The sequence below is a fragment of the Sinohyriopsis cumingii genome, chromosome 17 (assembly GCF_028554795.1).
Source record: "Sinohyriopsis cumingii isolate HCF-2022 chromosome 17, ASM2855479v2, whole genome shotgun sequence".
Lineage (NCBI taxonomy): Eukaryota > Metazoa > Mollusca > Bivalvia > Unionida > Unionidae > Sinohyriopsis > Sinohyriopsis cumingii.
Genome location: NC_142977.1, coordinates 53,855,947 through 53,880,882, shown reverse-complemented (window position 1 = coordinate 53,880,882; position 24,936 = coordinate 53,855,947). Strand labels below are relative to the sequence as shown.

Below are 24,936 nucleotides of genomic sequence, written 5' to 3'. Positions count from 1 at the left end.
TTGGTCATGTAGATAAATAAATAACTTGTTGGTTTGACTTAAATTGTTGGTTTCGCTTCTTTGTTGCATATTTTAAGACCTAGACAAAGGACAAGAACCACACAGCGATTAAAATAACAAAATGTATGTTTCTTTTCAAGTTCTGCTCAGTAACACTCTTAACACGGAGACAGTCGCCAGCGTGTACTTGGTTTTAGTTTTCTAAGTGGGCATAGGTGAACTCTACAAAGCTATCACATTATTTGTATTGTTATTCTAATAACAACTGGATTATTAAATTACATGTACACGGGCACGTTAATCAATCTTCACAATCACTCTAGTTTAACACATTATAATTGAGAAAGAGACAGAGAGAAGAATGCCTATATATGTGTGTGTGTGTGTGTGTGCATTGTACGTGGTTAAAAGGAAAAAAAGTAGGCAACTAAAATGGTAAAATTAACACAAACATTGCAAAAGTCTTGAGGAAGATAAACCCTTCCAAATAAAGGTAACGTGTGTTCGTGTACAGTTAAAGATGAAATTTAAAAAAAAGTAAGCATTATTAAAAAGGTAATAAATGTAAAATACAGGTAAAAGATCTTTGCATGCCAAGAATCTGGCAAAGGTTTATATATGTGACTGTAACATATACAACGAGGACTAACAATGTGAGGTCTAAGCAGACCTAAGACCGTTCACCTGGTTGACGTCTTTCGGACAGACAAATGCAATAGCAGTTGGCCATGATATCGTGGTTAATAGGATGCTTTCTGTAGAAATGCACTCCAATGATGTTGACTGCATGTTATGAAGAAAACAAATTCTCAAGATTCTGTTAAAGCTACGTTAAAAAATCCAAATCACACACACCTTTTTTTTTGCTTCTTTTCATTTTGCACAGCTTCCTTCGTATCTGATGGCACTTCAAAAACCTTCGTCCAATAGGCCTAGACGCCAACTGGCTTTCTGTCAAAGTTGTGCAATTTTGTTCATCTTTTATTAAAATAGATAACATAAATGTTTTGTTTTAATTTTCAATTTTTGCTAACGGCAGCCACACTTGAATGTAGGTTGTCATAAAATGTACCAAGCTGAAAATCACTCAATGCCAGGGTGTTTTCTGTCAAATTGGGACAAATTATGTTGATGGGTGTTCTATTTTTTATATAAATACAATAAATAATGTAACGTTGCTTATGTTTATTAACATCAGTCATTATCTAACTGCAGATTGGCATAATTTTTGTATACATCTTATATGCTATCAAAACAGTTTGCTTTCTGTCAAATTTGTAAAATTCTGCAGAGCAAATGTGGAGAAATCCATTAAAAGTTGTTCTATTTGTAATAACAATGGTGATATATCCAGAGATCATTCTCACAGGTACATATTGAAAGTCCTTTATACCTGGACCCTTTCTGTCAAATTTTGGTCAAAATCTGCTAAGCAGTTGTGTTCAAGGTTTGTAAAATTTGTTTTCAAGTTTTTCTATTTTTAGTAACATCAGCTACATTTGGTGGAAGATTTTCATCCTTTGCCTTTTACAAAAGGACGCTTTCTTTCAAATTTGGTCACCTCTCGCATCCGAGGCAGACGCTTAAGTGGTTAGAGCGTCCGCCTTGGATGCGGGAGGTAGCGGGTTCAAACCCCCGCCGAGTCATACCAAAGACTTAAAAAATGGTACTCACAACTGCCTTGCTAGACGCTCAGCATTAAGAGGTTAGTGTTAGGACTGGTCGGCCTGGTGTCGGGATAATGTGACTGGGTGAGACATCATGCTACATGTCTGCGGCATGATGCCCCCAGTGCTAGACATCACTATAACTGCCACACTGCAGACATGGTAGCGATATGACTGAATTTTTTAAAGCTAAGTTAAAATTCCAAAGCACACACACACACACACTCATTTGGTCAGTCTATTGAGCTGTCTGGTTTTCGTATTGGTTGCAATATTTGACAGCGGCCATCATTTATATCAGTTTGAACGTTCTTTATGCCAGGATGTCTTCTGTTAAATACCGTCAGAGTCTGATAGTGTTTTTTTTTGAGAAGAAATACTTGAAATATTTATATTTTAGTAACGGTGGGTAATTTGACGGTGGATTTGAAACAGATCGAAGTTAAAATGCTTTCAAGTCAGAATGGCGGATTGTGAATCAGTCATACAAAGTGTAAATGTTTTCAAGTCGTAATGGCGGATTTTAATCAGTCATACAAAGTGTAAATGTTTTCAAGTCAGAACGGCGGATTCGAATGGCACAAAATGTAAATGCTTTAAAGTCAGAATAGCGGATTTGATTGCGTCGTAAAAGGCGTTAAAGTCAGAACGCTTCATACTACACTTGGTTGAAATTCGTCATTGGTTTTGTTAAGACATTGAAAAGAGCAATTCTTGACGAAAGCAGAATGGATGATGAGCCACACCACAAGTTCGCTGTCTTTTGGCTATATGAACCTAAAATCTGTTCAAACAATAGATTAGTTGACTACGGAAGACAATTGGTGTCAGGTTGTCATTAAAGATATCAGGGTTCATACAGAATTCTGAATGATAAATTCAAAGACTTTTCCCAAACTTTCAAAGACCACACACATAGATTTCCAAGATCTTTTTTGGGTCACATTTTGTAAACAAGTTATGTTATATGAGAAAACAACGAATGCAAAATAGTACAATATTGTTTTTAATGATGAAATGAAACTGAACGCGTCATCAAAAGAAAGAAACCAGGAAAATTCGACTACATCCGAATCTAACAACTTTGGACAATTTTATTTGTGATTATGTCAAGAAATTACGACTTATTTCAATTTTCAAAGACTTTTAAAGACCTCAGGGTAATCTGCTCGATTTCCCAAACTTTCAAGGCCTTTGAAAATGCTACCTCCATTTTCTCAAACTGTCAACGACCTTCAAAGACCCTATGAACCCATGATATGTCCGCAATACGTTTGTGAATATTTGCAATAATATTGGAAATATACTAAATCGTTTGGCAAATGTTCACAATACGTTCGTGAATGTGCCTTCAAGCTAGCATTTTCATACAGATAAGCCTTCAAGCTAATACCTTCATACAGGTAAGCATTCAAGCTCATACCTTCATACAAGTAAGACTTCAAGCTAGTATATTCATATAGTTAAGACTTCACTCTAATACCTTCACACAGTTCAGTCTTCGAGCTAGTACCTTCATACAGGTAAGCATTCAAGCTAGTACCTTCATACAGGTAAGCCTTCAAGTTAGTATCTTCATACAGGTAAGCCTTCAATCTATTACCGTCATACAGGTAAGCCATCAAGCTTGTACCTTCATACAGGTAAGCATTCAATCTAGTACCTTCATACAGGTAAGTCTTCAAGTTAGTACCTTAATATCAAAGAACCAGCCATCTGCTTTTGCAATCTACTCGATCATTTAAGGGATTAAAAAAAAAAATGGCACAAAAACTTAACTTTTCATGTTTTTATTAAAATATTTTTGCATGTATCAATGTAAGAATGTATGCGAATATCACACTTCCCATTTTACATACAGACAGACAGACAAACAGCCAAACAAGACATCAACATTCACAATGTCTATATTTAAACAAACTGCATTCACCTTCTAATGCATACGTTTCTACAAATGATTAAAAAAAATCTGAACTTATATTCATATATAATACTGAGAAACATTGTAGCAAAAGACACCTCCAAACACTTTTTAAAGACATGACTTTTATAAGAAAAAAATGCAAAAGCAATGAAGAGCTTTTATGACTCCATGACTATCATTGCAAAAGGTGAACATTTTCTAATTTTGGTTTAAAAAAGAATGACCTATACATATCAACTGTTAAATTTAAAAAATCTGGAAGTAAGAAAACATGATGGAAGTAAGAAAACATGATAAAGGATAATGTTAAATATTTATATTACGTTTTGGTTTCAATAGTTTCCTCAAGTTTCCAGGCAAGAAAGGATGTGAACTAATAGCAATATACACAAAAACTTTTGTCACATGATCAACAAAATGGCCTCAATCACATGACCCAGAAATCAATACCTGATGATGACTATGAGGATACCTACAGAAAATGGTTACACTAAAAAGATATAATCTCAACTTTCTGCTTGATCAGTTGTTCAAAAGTTATTCCCCTTTTCTGTGAAACAAAAAATAAATCCTGTTTACTTCTTTTCATACTGATCTTTGTAAAAATGTACCGACATTTAACGAACCCAGCAACCCATACACTCTTTAAAAAAAACAACAGATCTACTTAACTGGTGGGCAACTTACTGTTTCATCCCCCATCACTTGCACGTGGAGGTAACTTGATGATAATTTTGCATCAATCAGGCCGTTAGCAATATACCAAATCTGGTCAATAAGCATAACAACAGTCAGGTACAACAATTATACATTGTACAAATAATTCTTCATTTTTTTAAAACCATAAAATTGTTTATTTAAAAGATCGATTACAACTGTTTCAATATGGGCTTGATTATGTCACCAAACATTTTTTGACACAATAACAATAACTCCACCAGGTATATTTCCACTTTTCTAAGACTTGATCATAACATTGAGTTTAAAACAGTCATAATTCTGCAAAGCCTGAATAAAATTAATAACTAATAAAACGCCTATTTGTACAATTATTATTATTACTGCTATGGGTATTATTTTCAAATGATAACCTGTAACAGGGCTTTGTCAAGAATTTAACATGTCCATACAGTATGAAAGAGTGTTCTCCCTTGACAAGACATGAATGGCCTATCTTGTTTAATGTTTGAAGAAAATAAGGTGTGGGACAACATGTGGAAAGGCTCACTAAAAAAAATATTTTCAAAAATTTTGTTGAGTAAAGGCTGGGATTATGATCATGCAGAGAGAAGTGGCTGAGATTATGTCCAAGTAAAGCATATGGGTTGGGATTACGATCAAGCAAAGAGTTTGCAGTTGGGGTTATGAACAAGAAGTGAAGTGGCCTAGATTATATCTGAGTAAGAAGTGGGGGCTGTAATTCTGAACAAGCACGGAGTCGCAGTTGAGATGATGATCAAACACAGGGTTATCATTGAAATTAAAATCACACTTCCTTTTAAAATGTTGATATGCTGAAACAATGACCATATTCTGCGGACAGTCATTCATATCTGTATATCACAAAAAAACAGTAGTCTCACTACGTTCAGATTTTGAGGACAGGTGGTCTTAATATGCAGGTAAGAGTTATTTCAACCGACTGATACAAATAAAGGACTGATGGAAACAATGATACAACTTTAGAAAGAATAGATAGAGCGATAGATAGATAATAAACAGAGATAATAAACAGAGATTATTTGAAAAACAATAGTACATTTTATTCTTTGTGATACTGTAATGGGACCTTTGTATCATCATACGATATGTATACTCATACAATCAGTAACACAGCTCCATTGTACCTCATGCTAAGGTCATTTTGTCTTGGTATATATACAGAAATTTTTCAATATTTAAGTGATAGACATGCTTAAAATATGTCAAGTCCAAGATATTACTATTTCATGATATGTTTAAGTCTCTCATAAATTTTTACTAACCACCCTTTATCATAATTCAAAGGACGAGATTTCAATCCAATATCTGTACATATCTTATGGAGTAAAAAGTCTGCAACACAGTCTAATTAACTTGATTCAGAAATATATTTGTAAACCAGTAAAAAGACAAAAGAATTAAACCCACTGCTCTTTTGTATTCACTGAAAGAAAGCAGAAACAGTCTCACATCAAATACTTTACAAACAGTACCATAAAGAAATGCTTATTTATGAAACAGTACCTAATATTTAAAGAATAAATTACATCTTAAGACATGGTTTATGGTAATATTCCATTCCAGTGGAATGGCCTTGCAAACTGACTAGATATAAAATAATTATAACACTGAACAACAGCTGAATGAAATAACACACAGAAATGTCCTGTGAATTAAAAATATGGCAGTCAACAAGCAGCAAAAATGAAGGCAAAATTATGACCTTGACCTCAGTTCAAGGAGATATAAATTACAGCAAATGATAGCGGGTGATTAAATATTTGTATTCACATATCAACATTATTTTTAATCCATATTTAATACCACATATTGCACTTCTATTTTAAACCCTAAAAAAGACTTTAAAAAAAAACAATGCAGAAATGCTGAAAATATTCTGAGAACTGGATCAACAGGACAGCCTATACATTTCCAGGCCTATACATTTTCAGGTCAATACACTTCCAGGCCTACATAGTTCCAAGACTTCACATTGCAAATAAATTCTACTTAAAATTTGGTGGCCAAGTGGTCAAATCACTCACACATCTCACCTCTGACACAGGTTCAAGTCTTGGCCCAGCAAGGCTGAGTATTTTGAGAAGGCATGCCAGTTTACTTCCAGTGGGTTAGTGATTCAGACCAGAGTTTACCTGGGCTCTTCCCCCTCCAAATTTACTGGCCGCAATATATAGCCTATTATGTGCTGGAAAATGGCATTAACCCCGCCAAAAACAAAACAAATTACCTACTGCTACTTAAGCTACCAGCTATTAGATCTAGACTGCGGACAAAATGACCAATGTTGTTGCTGGGAAAAGAATAAACCCAAGTCAGAATAAAACATGACGCCTATATTACTTACGAAACTACACAATACTGTTGTGATTTCTGTAAATTCCCCGTTGCAAACTTGTGAGCATATGTGCCTGGCAGAACTGATTCTTTAATTTAAGCTGCCTTTTTAACGTAATAACAAATTTACAATTGTATAAGGAACTTTTAAGTTCATGTTAAGTACGCCGTTTAAATCAAACTGAAAATATCGTTCAAAATAAGATTTCAAACGAAAATGTGATCATGTCTAAAAGAGAATGCATGCTGTCTCGATATTGTAAATTCACTATACAAATTTGAGCCAGGCTTTAATCACGATACTGTCTGATGCTGTTTGGAAAGTCTTAAGTTCTGAAATGTCTAAATATCTAAATGACTGATGTTGGTAATTTGCAGTTTTCTGTCCAGCAAGCATTGAAAAAATATGGTTACTCAGAACACAAAATTGTAAAAGCACCCTCAATATTGCAAAATTAAATCACAATGATATGTATTGCATCTCGATGCCTTACATGATACATTCTTTGAAAGCGTCTGTGTTACAGTAATTTTATCTGTCACACTGCTTCCTTCTGTGACACATCAGTTACATATGCAACACAACTGTGACCTATGTTCATACAAGTCAACACTAAATTATTAAAATATTTTTTGTTCTTGTCTTATCAGTGGTACAGAAGAAACCAATATGACAATAAAAATAATGATACATCCATTACATATACAACGCTGTTGTGATGCCTCCTTCAGATGCAATTCAGTACGAAATGTATTCCATTAAATTATCTCCATCAAAAAATTTCAAAATTGATGAGTGAATAAACTGCTGTGCCAAATGTGTCAACAGCATTCATGTAACAATTTTTTTAACACATCTGGTACAGTGTAACAAACTCTACACAAGTTAAAAGTTATACACATGTAGTTAAAACATAAGGAAAATTATAAAAATAACACAATAAATATTAGTAATAACTTCATATCTTTTTTGTTTTAATATCCATCCACATCCAATATTTACATTTCTTCGGTGTTGCAAATAACCTGCATCACAGCAAATATGTCTGTGACTGCAAAACAAATGCAAATGAGTGTACTCTGTTCAGTTTGCTTTGTATCAAGCTCAAATCGCTGCAAATACTGACGCTGTGGCATAAAAACGGGGGAAATATCACATATCCTTTGAAAAAGAAAATGTTCGATTAATATGGGCTCCAAAGAAAATAGGTCTCACTTTTCCTAGCACAATACAAATATTTTCGAACTGAAGATTTCTTCCCATGCTCATAACTACACATCATTTCCTTTGAAAATATCAACACAAACCTCAATGTCCACCCAGACCTTTTGTTCAAGACAAGCCACTTCAAAAGCTCAAAGCTTCAGTGAAATTTGCCAACTTGCAAACTTGAAGGTTCAACAACATGCACTGAAACAAAACGTTCATACCGAAATAACATCCACGATAATATAAACTCCATCAATATTACAAGTCACTTGATCCACAGAATGATATAAATGACAATGACACATCCAACTTCTGATGACTTTCACAGTACATGGAATTCAAGCTTAAATGCTATCGACAGCAAGTTCAAATTTTCCACAAAATCTATGGAACTGAAATGTTCAAGCTCCCATGATAGCCATGGTACTGCCAAGTCCAAGTTTCCATGAAATCTATGGTATTGCAAAGTCCAAGTCCCCATGAATCTATTGAACTTGAAAGTCCAAGTTCCCATGATATTCATGATAATGAACATCATATTTTGCATGACATCAGCAATACTAACAAGTCCTGCCTTTCATGACATCCATGGTACTCTAGAGTTTGTTTCCATGACATCTATGGTACTGCAGAATTCATGTTTCCATGACATCCATGGTATTGCAGAATTGATGTTTCCATGACATCCATGGAACAAAAGAGTTCAATAATCCATGGCACACATAGTACTGTAGAGTTCACGTTTCCATGACATCCACGATACTGTATAGTACACATTTCCATAACATCTGTGGCACTGTAGAGTTCTAGTTTCCATGACAACCATGGTACTGTAGAATTCCAGTTTCCATTACATCCATGACGATATTTAAATCAAAGTTTACCATGACATTTTGCAGGGTCCACGTTTACAAGACATCCATGGCACTGTGAGCTCTCCAAAGCATCAATCAATGATGTCAATAACACTATCAACTCCAAGGGACAAATATATTATGAACATACATGGATGAACAAAACAATGTCTAGAATTCGAGATTTGATGAATATCTCTTTTACAGTGCTAATAAATCTCTCCTTCAACTGCATTACCATATAATGACCATTTCTCAACCTAAATTATTTTGCGTTCCTATCTCTAGTCAGCACACAGGTACCTTAATCTGATTCATCTTTTCATCCTTCGGGTTGTATCCCATGTTCTTTCTTTGTAGGAACATGTGAACCTCTCGGAAAGAAGGTCTTTCACTTTCCTGCCTGTTCCAACACTCTTTCATCAGATCATAAATTTCCTTGGGACAAATTGGTGGATGAGGGAGGTAGACTTGCTTGTTGTCATTTCTATAATAATGTCCAGCATTTTCTATCACCTGTTCATCAAGTAGACTGTCCAATGGCTGGTCACGAGCAAACGTCAATATCTCCCACAATGTCACGGCAAAAGACCAAACATCACTCTTTGTCGTAAATTTGCCCTAAAAAAAAACAAAACATTTTCACCTGCATTTTCAGTAATTTAACAAATTTCCTTTTACTCATCGGGTACAAAATATACTTGCTTATATAAGTCAAACTCCAAGACCAAGATCTGCCATGTCATAATGTGCTGGCAGATCTGGGTCTATGCAGTTTGTTCAGAGCAATCAGTAGAACAAGTAGTTTAGACCCTAATCTGTTGTCACAGTATGCAGTGATGTATCAGGGTCTGTGCTGTTTGAAACTGGACTCAGCTTATTTAGAAAGCACATATGATAATTGTGTTGATTTTGTGGTTGATGCAAAACATGAATTTTTAAATCCCCACAAACCTGTAGTCCAATCAAAAGCTTAATTGGCCCACAAACCAACAGTCTAACTGTCAGCTTAACTATCCCACAAACCTGTAGTCCAACTGAAAGCTTAATTGGCCCACAAACCAACAGTCTAACTGTCAGCTTAACTATCCCACAAACCAGTAGTCAAACTGAAAGCTTAATTGGCCCACAAACCAATAGTCTAACTGTGAGCTAAAATATCCCACAAACCAGTAGTCAAACTGAAAGCTTAATTGGCCCACAAACCAACAGTCTAACTGCGAGCTAAACTATCCCACAAACCAGTAGTCAAACTGAAAGCTTAATTGGCCCACAAACCAACAGTCTAACTGCGAGCTAAACTATCCCACAAACCAGTAGTCAAACTGAAAGCTTAATTGGCCCACAAACCAACAGTCTAACTGTGAGCTTAACTATCCCACAAACCAGTAGTCAAACTGTGAACTTAATAGGATGCCATTTCCCATCTGAGGGTCATTTGTGAATTTAATATTTGATGGAACTGTTTGTTTAAACTATTAAATATTGATACCCATGAAAACAAGAGTTTACAAGTTGAAGATAAAAGTTATCCATGTTCCGTGGCAGAAAAAGGAATATACATCACTATTTTCCCTGGAATAAAACGTTTTTGGTGTATGGAGGCCAACAGAAATGCTTCGCTAATAACTAGATGAGGCTGAGAGAGACAGGTTGAGAGAGAGAGGGAGACAGAGAGAGGGAGACAGAGGGAGTGTGGGGATGGCAGGAGGGATCAAATGTCTCAACTTTCTTTAAATTCAGTAATCATCTAAACAAGAATTCTAATACTTACATTATATACTCACTTATAAGCTGAGTCCAACTGCAAACTGCACAGACCTAGATCTGTCATCACAAGAAGTGGCAGGTATGGGTCTATGCAGTTCATTAGGAGTAATCAGTAGAACAACAGACCCCAGTCTGCCAGTGCATTATCCAATGGCAGACCAGAATCTATGTTGTTTACAGTTAAACATTTTACAAGTATATACGGTAACATATATTAAAATTAAGCTGGAATTCAAAACAATCTACATGTATTATACATTTTCTGATTTTATCTATTAAAAAAAAAGTAAAAAGAAAGGACTTGACCTCCCAGCATTTTGGTAGGAAAAACAAAAACAACTGTAACATGACAAATATCAACACAGTTGACCAGAATTATACAGCAAAAACCATCTTTATTCAAATATGCTCCCTGGATTTTATCACAAGAGGGGTTTTTCCCTCCTTTTCCCCCCCAAAAAAAGGGGGAAAGTAGAACAAAAATGAGGGGGGAGGAGCCATAATTCAGTATTTACATAACACATCAATACCCATCTCTCTTTCTTCCTGTTCTACCCTGTAAGAACCCTATTGAAATCCAGCTGGAACAAGTTAGGAACTCTTCTTTATGGTTGTTATGTACAATTTTCCACAGCTCAAAGGTATTGTCTTTTTTGAAACTTCTGCTTCAAAGAAAGATTTTCATTTACATAAGCTTTGCCAAAGTTTTGCTTTCCTGAATCAGCACTGTGTGACCCCTCTATGACATGGTGGTTGGGCTCCATAGAACCTGCGCGTGTTATAGATGGAACCATGTTATAACCAACTAAATCAGTTAGCTGAAGGAAATGATGCATGTACCAAAAAATGACTGAAAAAGTGGGGTAATAAAAGTGGGCACAAAAATATGATTATCTGATTAAATGAAGACAAGCTAGTCTGAAACAAAACGTGTATATTTGACAACTTACATTTGTTCAATACAATCCATTAAGTACTGTACATGTATATATAAAAAAATCCATTAATCTGAGTGCAGATCACATGTTATAAAATTCATGTATCAGTCACATCCCTTTTAGGAAACAAATAACACATTTAAAAAAAATGGTACTCCTCATCTGAATTATATCCAACTTACACTAAACAATTCATTCTGATATTGTTGGATGTGGCATGTGGTTTTAGTTGTTTACATGCTACATGTACATGTACTTAAATTGGCCTAGCTTTTGGTCAGCTGGAGTCAGCTATCATCTTGCCAAGCCTAACCTGGTGAGAAGGCTACTGGATACCCCATCCTCAATTAACTTGATGACCAGATGTGTATTGTTTCAAAAGAATATAGATTTAATTTGTATGTATGCCGCTGTTGGTAGCAATTGTAAGCATAATCATTTTTCTTGCAAAAAAGGAAACTTTCACAGCACAATACACATATTCCAGTCACTTTGGAAAATACAACATTCCATCAGTTTCTATTGCTTATATTTAAGTTTGGTGTTGACTTCCTTTGAAGATATTTTTATTTTGTTTTATTAAAAATTGTAGTTAACGCACACAGTTGTTATGCATATTTTGTAATGAAATAAACACCTTTGTTCTTGGCCCTTTGCTTCAATTCACAATCTAATATGTAATATGTTCCTTTGCATGCCTTATTGATATGTTACATAAAATTCTCTTGTAGCACAATACCTACCAATAAAATACTCTCCCATGCCATCCATCGAATAGGAAGTACAGCTCTGCCCTCTATCCTGTAGTAATCTGCACTATACAGACTCCGACTCATTCCAAAATCGGAGATTTTTATCGTGAAGTTTGTGCCGACTAAACAATTTCTGGTGGCAAGGTCTCGATGCACCATGTTCAGGGATTCCAAGTACTTCATGCCCGATGCGATTTGTGTGGCCATGTAAATTAAGCATCCGTAGCTAGAAAAGAGATAAAACATTAACAAAAGGAATGATCCTCTGCTGTCTAAACATTACAAACAATATAATTCATATTACATCACCACTTTTTGCTGTTGCCAATTCACAACAAGTATCCTTTTTTTCAAAAACATGGGACATTTTGTGAAACAACTGACATGAAATTTGTTGTTTTTTTTGTTTGTTCTTTTAGCAAGATACTGATATCGTGATTTCATTGCAATTGATAGTATGTCTTCTCATCCATGAAGAAATCTCCGAGTGCCAATTCATTAAGTACACTACAAATTCTAGAACTCCCTTCTCCATAAAGAAACGTATCTGAGAAATGAAATCTTTTTATTCACAAAGTAATCATTTTACCTGGTTATCTTGCTACATCTTTAACCACAGCTTTGAACAAGTTAGGCAAATAATATTTACAACAGCGTTTGACTGATCAATTGAAATAAGTTGACCCAACATGCAACTGTGACCACTAGCTGAGCTCTGACACAGGTACGATCCACATAACTTTTAACTTTTCTTACAATCCACCTCATTTATTTGATTTGATAAAAACAGCGCAATTATCATGATAATACAAAGCAGGTATGCTTTTAACTGAATGTAACAATATGACAACTATCTGCATAAGACGATGATCAATATAACGTCAGTATTTGATTAGTTTCTTACATAAATGCTCCTGGGCATGGCTGTGATGGAAAGTTTATATTTTTCGAGTTTGAATACCAAAGAACATTTTGCATTTATGCTGATTGCCCTCAAATTGAATTAAAAGATCAAATTAAAACTTAAATTTTTACTTGACAAACTTATTTACTTGGCATTTATTTATTTAAGTGTTGCCATCAAAAGGCATTAGTGAAATTTTCATTGACTGAACTTTTGCCGAATATTGTTATTTAAAGTGTGCTGAGAATGTCATTTGGAAAGAAAATTGACCAAATTATGACTCTTTTATTTTAAAAGCTGACAATTTCACAAGGTCAATTCAAATTTCCAGGTAGTAAACACCATTTTTGATGATAAAGTGAGCAATATATCAAGGTTTCATTTACCAGTTTTGAACACGACTTTCTTCTTGTTCAACAAATAAGGGCTAATTTTGCGCTGGCAGATCAGGTCTATGTTGTTTGTTCTCCTGATTACTCTTAGTAAATTGCCAAGACACAAATCAGTTAGCGCATTATGAGATGGAAGATCTGCGTGTGTGCAGCTAAGTCTAATAAGTGATTATATACAGTATGTTATGAGACTAATAAGTGATTTTATACAGTATGTTATCGGACTAACAAGTGATTATATACAGTATGTTATGAGACTAATACGTGATATACAGTATGTTATCGGACTAACAAGTGATTATATACAGTATGTTATAAGACTAATATGTGATTATATATAGTATGTTATGAGACTAATAAGTGATTATATACAGTATGTTATGAGACTAATACGTGATTATAAACAGTATGTTATGAGACTAATATGTGATTATATACAGTATGCTACGAGACTAATACGTGATTATATACAGTATGTTATCGGACTAACAAGTGATTATATACAGTATGTTATAAGACTAATATGTGATTATATATAGTATGTTATGAGACTAATAAGTGATTATAAACAGTATGTTATGAGACTAACAAGTGATTATATACAGTATGTTATGAGACTAATATGTGATTATATACAGTATGTTATGAGACTAATATGTGATTATATACAGTATGTTATGAGACTAATATGTGATTATATACAGTATGTTATGAGACTAATATGTGATTATATACAGTATGTTATGAGACTAATATGTGATTATATACAGTATGTTATGAGACTAACGAGTGATTATATACAGTATGTTATGAGACTAATAAGTGATTTTATAAAGTATGTTATCGGACTAACAAGTGATTATATACAGTATGTTATCAGGGAGTTATTTGGCTCAAATCCATGTGCCACAGGTGTATCCATTCTTGTACTGTAAGTAAGTAACTACAGATTAACATAGATCCAGCTGACCACAGATCCTCTCCCAAGCCAGACCAGTGTGTGTGTGTGTGTGTGTGTGTGCGCGTGTGTGCGATGGTAGATCAGTCCTAATTTAATACAGTATTCACTTTTTTATATATAAAAATATACATGTATGCAATGGTAGATCAGAGATAGTACTGTTCATTTTGCAAATAATTTCAAGTAAACAGCGTCAACTTTGATCTGCAGTTGTATCAAATGACAGTAGTTCTACGCTACTTTAGTGGCATATATACATGTATAGTAAATATTATAATAAGGCACCAATACAACCTAACAATGTCTGATCATCATTTTGGATTTTGTTGTTGGCCTTAAAGAAAAATTTCTGTTAATACAAAACAATTACCTCATTTATTTGAAACTCCTACTAATGTTTTATTCACTAACCTTAACATTTTAGCATTTGTCGCCAGTGCAACTGGACTCTCTGGTACATGTTCAAGCAAGAACTGGTTTAGATCACCGTATTTCATGTATTCTACAATCATGCAAAGCGGTTCCTCCATTGTGCATACGCCCAAAACCCTCACGATGTTGGGGTCCTTCAGCTGTGACATTATCCTGATTTCTTTCTGAAAGTCAGCCCTGAAAAAAGAGAAAAACCCGTATAAATGAGGTTAAATGGGCACTGACAGAAGCAATGTAATACACTTGCTTGGCATCTCTGTAGGCTTGGTTTCAATCCAACAAATGTAAGGTTCTTTAAGTGGTTGACTGACAGATGAGAGACAAACCATCTATGATGTCAGCAGCAAAAAACTCAATTTAAAAGTTTTTGTGCAAGGTCAAAATGAAACAGATGACAGACCAAGGCCTAAAAATGGGAAATAGTCTTTGCCGAACCATCTTTTACCTGTACCTTATTGCTAGAGTGGAAGCATGTTCATAACTTTGCGGTCTCAATGTCAGACGGAAAATAAAAATTGCATCAAATTTATTGAATTTTTCAGTATGAACAGCAAAGATCCAGATGTGTGTTTGTGTGTGTGTAGCAGATCAAGGTTAATGCAGTCAAGCCTAATTGCTTATTTTACAGATACAGCATGGGACAAGTTATGGATCATGGTACAACATGGGATAATATACAGTATGTGACAATATACAGCAAGTGAAAAGATACAGCATGGGACATGATACAATATGGGACAAACTTTAGCCAAGATACAGCATGGGACAATATACAGCAACTGGACACGATAAAACATGGGACTATACAGCATGGGATGATACAGCTTGGGACATGACAACAGCATGGGATGAGATGCAGCATGAGACAAGATACGGAATGTGAAAGATACAGCATGGGACATGATACAGCATGGGACAAGATACAGCATGGGACAAGATCCACTAGCACATTGTGAGACATAAGATCTGTGTCTACAGTATGTTCATGACAATATTTCAACACCAAAACAAAAATGTCATTGTTTATACTTGGATTCCAAAACAGACAGGTAAATTGTTATACTTAAACACCAAAATAAACATGTCAATACTTGTACTTAAACACCAAGATAAACATGTCAATATTTTATAACACATTCATTTTTGGTGCTCTAACAAGAAAAGCACATTCACAACTTCAACTGCTTCACAATATAAATCAACATTCTAAATCATATGCTACCTCGGAGCTTAAAAATTGGTCATGAATGACAAAACCATCTATCTTGTAACTGATGACTTCATTTTGCCTACCACTTAACAGAAAGTAACTTTCTGCTACCATGGAATTTCAATATAGAAATGGAGGAGAGCAGCAGCAGCACACACACATGCTGAATCCAGGATTACAAAAAGAGTATCAAATTGCATAGCACTCAAACCCATAACTGAATTTCATGGTTACTTGTGAGTTATAGAATGGAATTATAAATACTCACAGCTTAAAATAAGAAGTCAAGTGAAATTAACCTCATTTCATGCAATACACTTACTCATAAAAAAACAATTATCTTAAACAAGACCAGATCTGAAATTTTCTTATCTTAACACAGACCAAACCTCTATAAAACAAGAAGACAGACTGGTCTTGCATACTTCATTAATGGATATTAACACACATTACAGCTGTCTCTGAATAGGTACCAATCACTTCCTTGGATGCTGTTTCTTTCTAACCATGGAACCAAACAAGAAGAACTGGTCTTCCATCTTGAAACAATTGTAGCTTCCAGAATATATTTAAAAGTTACAAGTATTCTTCTTTTGGGTCTGGGCTTCATGTATTTAGTTCTAAAAGGAATCATGTGATACACACCACACCATATTGTATTTAAAACCATGTGGCACAAGAGTCTGATGTAAGTCTACAGTATAGACCCTGGGGAATCGTCCAATTATAGGTTTTATTTTTACAAGTCCAGGACAGAAGCCATCATGCCTCTTTTGTTTTGTGTTTTGCATGTTTAAACAACTGGGAAACCATCTTTTGATTATTCAACAAAAAAACATAATGAGTAAACTAGACCTAGTCACCTTGGAAATAAGCTTAGTCAGTGACATCTTTATTAATTGTCCGACAAAGAAATAATCTGTAAACTAAACTGTGACCAATGAAATTTACCTCCTTATGGTGTTTATTCGGTGGACCAAACAAAATGACCAATGAAATTTACCTCCTTATGGTGTTTACTCAGTGGACCAAACAAAATGACCAATGAAATTTACCTCCTTATGGTGTTTATTCGGTGGACCAAACAAAATGACCAATGAAATATACCTCCTTATGGTGTTTATTCGGCAACTTAGTGGATAAGTAAATAAGTGGACCAAACAAAATGACCTTTGAATTTTACCTCTTTATGGTGTTTATTTTGCACCCTAGTGGATAAACAAAACAAAGACTGATATGATATCTAAGATCCTCTGATCAATGTCCAGTTGTTCAGTGTATGTGCTTGTCAAAACCTTTGATCTGCTTGACATGTCCAGCAAATATGGTGATTGAAGAAGCCATACCCTAACACAGATTTTCTCCATTTCATTGGATTTTCCTGTCCTGGCTATACACAATGTATTCTTGCTTAAAATGTTGGATCCAAATGCAAACTGCATAAATCCAGATCTGCAGTTGCATAATGAACCAAAAGATCTGTGTCTATGCAGTTTGTTAGGATTAATATATAGATCCACACTGACCCTGACATGCATCATGTGACCACAGATCAGAATCTTTGTTGTTTGCATTTGGATTATCAACTTGTAAATATATATGGTACATATGAAAGATTCTTTTAGACTCTATGGCATCTTTCAGCATACAACATGTAACTAAGTGTGAATAGCAGATCTGGTTTCATACCATCCAATTAAAATTATACAAAGACCAAAAAAAGGTAAATCCCATACTAATGGAACCATATGGGACAGCAGACCTTGCTAATATTGTTAATTCCATGCACATGTTAATGAGTCTTATTGAATGGACTTACTTTCCCTAACGAAAATGACAGTAAGAGATGGCAATTCCATTCTCTCTCTAATCTCGTAAAACAACACAAACATGACTTTTCCTTCAGTTTGTTTACTAAAAATTACAATCTCCTCACTATGGGAAATTTTTGACAGACAAGACAAAATAAGTTTAATGCACATATTCTATGGAAGTAAAGCCCCAAATGATAAATGTTACCACACAAACTTGATGAAATCCTGGAATGACATTAATCAAACATAAAATACATGTAGTCATCTAATGTTTCCATGGCAATTTTACTGAAGCTAGTTAACAATGTTCTCAACTCAGACACAGGCATGCTTACTCAGAATACAAAACATGTAATTATTGTTATTACAGGAAGTATCTTAATAATCTGCTGTACTCACTATGCTTGTTTTTCTTGGCTTCAAAGAATCATTTATGTTACAACTAATGACACGTAATACATTCTATGGAAGAAAAACAGGCCACCAATTAGAATGAAGCAGAATCGTTTCCACTGGAATGTGCAATAAAGCAATGATGCCAAGTTACTGAGCTACTCCAACTACAAGAAAGCATTAATCTCTACAATTATTATTGGTAAACACTATTGCTACTAGGTTTTCACAAAACTAGGCACCACCAACACCACCCAGTTTAAAAAATGGGTCAATCAGACAGAAATGTAGGTCAATGCAGCTTTATTCATCGCTATCAAGAATGCAAATAAGATCACTGTAAACAACTGCCTCTAATAAAACTTTGGTCCAGGTGTATCATGTACAACTAATGCCAGTATGCAGAAGCCATTGTTCTTCCTGTCAGTGACCTTGACCCTCTGATCCCAAAATCAACAGAGTTCTTTATCCCAAGTGCAAGCTGTCCACAACATAGGTTCAGGTGTGTGATGTTGAACCTTTGATGATTTGATTCCAAAACCAACTCAGTTCTTCCTTATCCAGATTGCAAGCCATGCACAGCCGCTTGGTGACTGTAGCTCATGATAAATTAAATGAAGAAATGAAAATGGCAACAGATGGATTGATGGACAGAGAGACACTATAATTTAATGCAGTCCATCATATCATGGGTGCATATAAATTAGCTCCATGTACAAATGTGAAGAAATGTGATATTGCCTGTCCATGTTTTAAGGACATTCAATGACACAGAGCTTTTCACGTTATGAGCACACCCGATTAAACAGTGTCATACTAGTGGAGTTTACATCCACAGACGTGTTTGTCACCAGATGATCCTTGTTTGCTCTCAGAAATGTTAGTCTGTGGCAAATTCTCTTTCTTTCTGAGTTCTAGTGCACTATTAATACCAAGAATATGACTGACCGATTGCTGACCTGAGCCAAGTCTTATCAAGGCAAGATTTCATCTTCCAACATGGCTGCCTCCTAGACAATGCCATAACAAATAAATCGGTGTTAACAAAAGAGCATGTTTATTATGTGAAACACATATTCTGACATGCCAAATGCATCAGAACTTAACTGTATGGTGAACTTATGGTTTTCACGTTAATTTATTTTCAACCAAAGCTTTACAACAAAAAGGATTCCAAAAGTTCCACATCCCAGAAGCATCAGTGAGCAAGTTTACTCCATGAAGCAGTTAGAAAAGGATCAGAAATGAGTTTATGATAAACAGGAACACCCCATAAGTATGTAAAGACCATCTGATAATGGAAACACACATTGACATGTACACAGAAAATGATAATAGAAACACAGATGGCCAAGAATGCAACATCTGATGACTGACACACGTCACCTGATAAAAGAAACAGACATGTACACACCTCCTGATAACAGAAACACATGCACATATACACACTGATGGATAACACAGACACACAGGCATGTAAACACTGATGGATAATACAAACATACGTATGCACCAATGGAATGCAAAAACACATTGATATTTAGACAATACCTGATAACAGTCTGCTTCTAACTATCTGACAGACTGTGCATAACAACATTTCTAAGAATTTAAAATTGAAGTGTGTAAATTAAATTATTCATTCAGTGTCATACAAACCTTGCTCTATCATCTGCATTTTTTCTCAACATCTTTACAGCAACAAGGACTGGTCTGTTGGCATTTCTATTCATGAAATAGTCCTCCGGCAAGTAGTCTGCTATGTTGACTGCTTCACACAAATGAACCTGAAAGAGGTAACAACAATCCAAAAATATTAATCGATTATAATCAAGTATAAATATGGTATAGTACAAGATATATTACAATCAAGTATAAAGGTGGTATAGTACAAGATGTATTACAATCAAGTATAAAGGTGGTATAGTACAAGATGTATTACAATCAAGTATAGAGATGGTATAGTACAAGATATATTACAATCAAGTATAGAGGTGGTATAGTACAAGATATATTACAATCAAGTATAAATATGGTATAGTACAAGATATATTACAATCAAGTATAGAGGTGGTATAGTACAAGATGTATTACAATCAAGTATAAAGGTGGTATAGTACAAGATGAATTACAATCAAGTATAAAGGTGGTATAGTACAAGATGTATTACAATCAAGTATAGAGATGGTATAGTACAACTCATATTACAATCAAGTACAAAAATGGTACAAAACAACCAGTAACATAAAACTTTTCTAGCCTTTTGCATCATGCTGACCAACAGTGTCTCCCATATACACTACCTTGTATAAATAAACCAATTTTATGAGACAATTACATAAACATAACACGTCTCCAAAACTAAAACAAATCCACTTCAATTCCCTCAGTGTTAATGAGATTTTGTACCATATTTCATGTTATTTTTTGTACAAGAAAAAATAATTATTAATTTCAGTGTACGAAAAATTATATGTAAAATAAATATCATTTGGTGGTAATGACCGTGTACAAAAAATAAAGGGATTGTACCTGAACAAGTTCTACGGAATACACGTTACTCGACAATGTACCAGTACAAACGTACAAAGTAAGCATATATTTTCTGTCTCATTCTGCTCTCAACTCAAGAATCTAATTACAATGAAAATAAAAGTACTCAAAGATTTTGTTGTTATTAGTAAATAAGAGAGAGAGACATAGAGAGGGGATTATGTTTCAGTGTGCAAGCTCGTCTGCATTTAGAGCACATGTAGCTGTTATGTTGTGTAATGATGGCAAAATGATTAAGATGGTTTGAACATGTATTAGCTATGGGTATTATTTATTGGTAAATTGTAGGCAATAATACGAGATCACATTGTCAAGAAATTAAGTTCAACTTGTATTCTTACAGCAACAATAATCTCATTATCAAATTGCAATAAAAAAATAAAGAACTTGTCATGTTTTAGTTAATGCACATGAGCATGTATGTGAGAGAGAGAGAGAGATGAAACAAAATTTTGTCAGTGTACCAGACCATTTTTATTCAGGGTGGTTTTTATTTGAAGCTTTTGCAATGAGAAAAAAGACTGTTAGCTGATGATTGTGATAATCCTCTGTATTACGACCCTACTAGTTTCCATTATCAATAAACACCGCCAAATCAACAATTCATTCTTGTTTTAATTACAATGTACATTGTCACAACAACCACATGGCTATGCAGTGTTATTTACATGGTAATTAAACATGCTTAGTACTTTGGTTATTCCAGCTGAAACCAAATTGAGTGCAAGAATCAACAGAAGAGGTCGAATCAGCGAGGCTGCCAGAAGGGAAATGAGGCTCTCTTCAGGAAAATGAAAATCTGTAAATGTGCTATTCAAGAAGTTGTCCATACAGCAGATGTTATAAGGACATATGCATTACTTGTTATTCGAATTCACCAATAAAGATAATAGTGGGGTATATCATAGAATAGATTTGCAATAAAATGTTAATTATATCCAAGACAAAAAAGAACAATCACTTAAAAGATAGTACATGTTTATATATGAGTCCGTGACTTTCATATTTATGATAGAAAATGACTATAATGAAACAATAGGACTAGCTGACCAATGGTCTGTGGTCTTCACTTTAGCATGTACTGAGATGTAATTTTTGTTCTATAAGAAAACATCAAAGGGCTTCCAAACTCATTTTAAAATGCACATGGTGTTTTGTTATGGTGACTGACTTAATAAGGAGAACTAATAAACTATAATACTTAAAGGTATGGTCTGTGAAGTGCTTTGTCCATTTGTTAATAAACACCAGTAGATATTGTAATGACAGTTAGAGAGCTTATGCACATGGGTGCCCGCAGGAGTTTTTTGAAAGGGGGGGTGGATCAGTCAGTCACGTCCAGGAGAGTTAGTAAAGTATGCAGTCTGAAACTAAAGCTAATATTTACTAAGCATTCTGAACAGAACCTTGTGAAATATTTTGCTGTAGGTGCACATGCTTATGCATCAATCAATGTATTTTCTCACCAACAATTAATTATTAACTTTTGTAAAAACAAAATGGCAATACCTAATTTTTGATCTTTTTTTCCAAATGTAAATCAACTTAGTAGAAATTTAATATCTGATAATTTAATGTTTTTTTTCTTCAAAAAATACAAAGTGATATGTACAAAAAATTATGATACATTTAAATAATTATTAATTTGATAACTGGATTGTGTACAAAAAATTAAAGGGTACACAAATAAACATGAAATACGGTATTAATATTCATCAACTAATTGCAGAATAATTTCCAAAATTCATTTAAGTGAACCTCTTTCATTAAATTTTTAAAAAAAATTAAATTATTTTAATTTGTGTGTCAAAATTATATGCTTAAACTGTATCATGACTACTGTGAATAAAGAATTGAATCAATGCCAAATTCAAAGGCTTTTTTTTCCCCATCTTCTGTTATTTGTATAAAATAAAGACCTGTATGATCAGTCTAATTACAATGTAACTCTACAATAATAAAAATATAACAGTATTTTTTAAATGCCATTTTATGTGTAACTCTACAGTACTAAAAATAAAATGGTATTTTTTAAAGGCTGTTTTCATGTAACTCTACAATACTAAAATATACTGGTATTTTTTAAAGGCTGTTTTCATGTTACTCTACAATACTAAAATATACTGGTATTTTTTAAAAGCTGTTTTCATGTAACTCTACAACCCTAAAATATAATGGTATTTTTTAAAAGCCGTTTTCATGTTACTCTACAGTACTAAAAATAAAACGGTATTTTTAAAGGCTGTTTTCATGTAACTCTATTGTATTACAAAATAGAGCAGTATTTTTTAAAGGCTGTTTTCATGTAGCTCTTCAGTACTAAAAATAAAAGGGTATATTTTAAAGTCCGCTTTTTTTCTCTCATGCAGTTTAGTTTATTTTAAGGATAGCTAATTTTGTTCACTTTTCAGAGACCTGGAATTGAATAGTTCAAGAGAAAGAAAAAAAAAAAAATAAGAAAGTAAAATACCTCTCCAAACTGTCCCTCTCCAAGCACTTCAATGAATCGCAGATTACCTCTAGGAAATTCCACTACTGACAGGTCAATGGTCAAAAGCAAATCTGCATTAGGTACAGAATAGATACTATTTCCACTAACACCCTGTAAGCTAGGAATGTTGGGAACTTGGGTACTAACAACGTCTGATGCTGCATAAAGAGCGTCATATGTTGGCGGCTTGTCCAGGGCATTAGTTCCATTTGGCCGAACTGGTGTGTGAAGAGCAGCTCTCAGTGGTGGGAGGGCAACGACCAGTGCAGATTTTGTCACATCAGGAATAGCATAATCACGAGAATCTAAAAGAAATAATTTCAAACTTCTATATGCAAAACAACGAGTAAATATAAAGAGAAATAATAATTGGTTGACTTTTATCATTATTTCGTTGAATTATATTTTCACACTGATTTGAAATTAGTAAAATATGCTATAAATCATCAAAATGACTAACAACTAACTAAATAAAATGAAATCAACGAATTCAAATTTAATTTTAAACTTAGTCCTAATAATTTATAATTGTTATATATAATAGTGATAAAAATAAAAATAATAATAACAAAAATCTTTAAAACATGATAATTATGTATTTGATTTTTTCGTGATTTTTTTCCACAATAGTAAGATTTACAAACACACTGAAGCATAAAAGTGTTCACATCATGTCTCACCTGTGAAGTGTTGTGACAAGTAAGGTGGGATAGGAATTCCTAGCCCGTCTGGGTTTAAACTATAGACAAACCATATTTTACCCAAAAATTGGTTCAATACAGCAACCAATGTAGCAAAATGGGAACACAGCACCTTCACATTACTTACATTGGAAATTAGAAGCATGGTGCCTTAACAATACTGATCTTGAAAAATGGGAACACTGCACATTAAAATTACAGATGTAGAAAAATTGAAACGCATCACCGTAACATTACTGATATAGGAAAACAGGAACACAGCGCCTCAAGATTGTTGATGCTGCAACTATTGTAGATGGATGTCATGAAATTCTAAGGTGAGATAAAAATTCAATTACTGTATATACTCGCGCATGAATCAAATCAAACTTTAAACAATAAAGACCCTGATCTGCTGTCATGCAATGTACCTACAGATCAGGGCCCATGTTCTTTGTTATAATGAACACTCTTAATAAACTTCAGAGACCTAGATATGCCAGCACATTATGCAATGGCAGATCTGGGTCAATGCAGTGGGAAAGTGGATCAGACTTTTAAGCGAATATATACAGTAATAAAATTAAACAAATTTGTGCATTAAAAACTTAACATGTTCAGACCGAAAGCTGCAAAGTCTGTATATTTTGGTTTTCTATATTTTGCTGAAATTCACAAAACCTCGTTAATTCCATCAACAGACTTTTAAACAAATTCTGAGCACACTGTATTGATACTGAGATTGTTAATATCAAACAAAAATACGTGTGGTTTTGGTAACAGTTTAAAAAAGAGGGTAGGATGGTAAGTACATGTACTAATTTGTTTATACACTTTTTTCATCCACATCACTTATTTCGACTGCAAGAACAAACTTAAAGACCTAATAATGTTTCCTACCTTAAATATTTTCAGCTTGTTTTTTATGTTTTCT

General features: G+C 34.1%; 1 protein-coding gene across 2 annotated transcripts in view; it reads right to left on the bottom strand.

Moving 5' to 3' along the window:
- Window positions 1–3,441: 3,441 nt before the first annotated feature.
- LOC149778769 (discoidin domain-containing receptor 2-like) overlaps window positions 3,442–24,936 on the bottom strand; it is a 173,971-nt gene continuing 152,476 nt past the window's right edge. For both annotated transcript variants that reach the window (XM_089939520.1, XM_089939521.1), the window contains exons 9-13: window positions 23,302–23,627; window positions 19,938–20,065; window positions 14,841–15,038; window positions 12,164–12,398; window positions 3,442–9,333 (exon numbers count right to left, since the gene is read on the bottom strand). In XM_089939520.1, coding sequence (XP_089795646.1) covers window positions 9,001–9,333; window positions 12,164–12,398; window positions 14,841–15,038; window positions 19,938–20,065; window positions 23,302–23,627 — 1,220 coding nt within the window. In that variant the 3' untranslated portion in view covers window positions 3,442–9,000. The remainder of the gene's footprint in view (window positions 9,334–12,163; window positions 12,399–14,840; window positions 15,039–19,937; window positions 20,066–23,301; window positions 23,628–24,936) is intronic.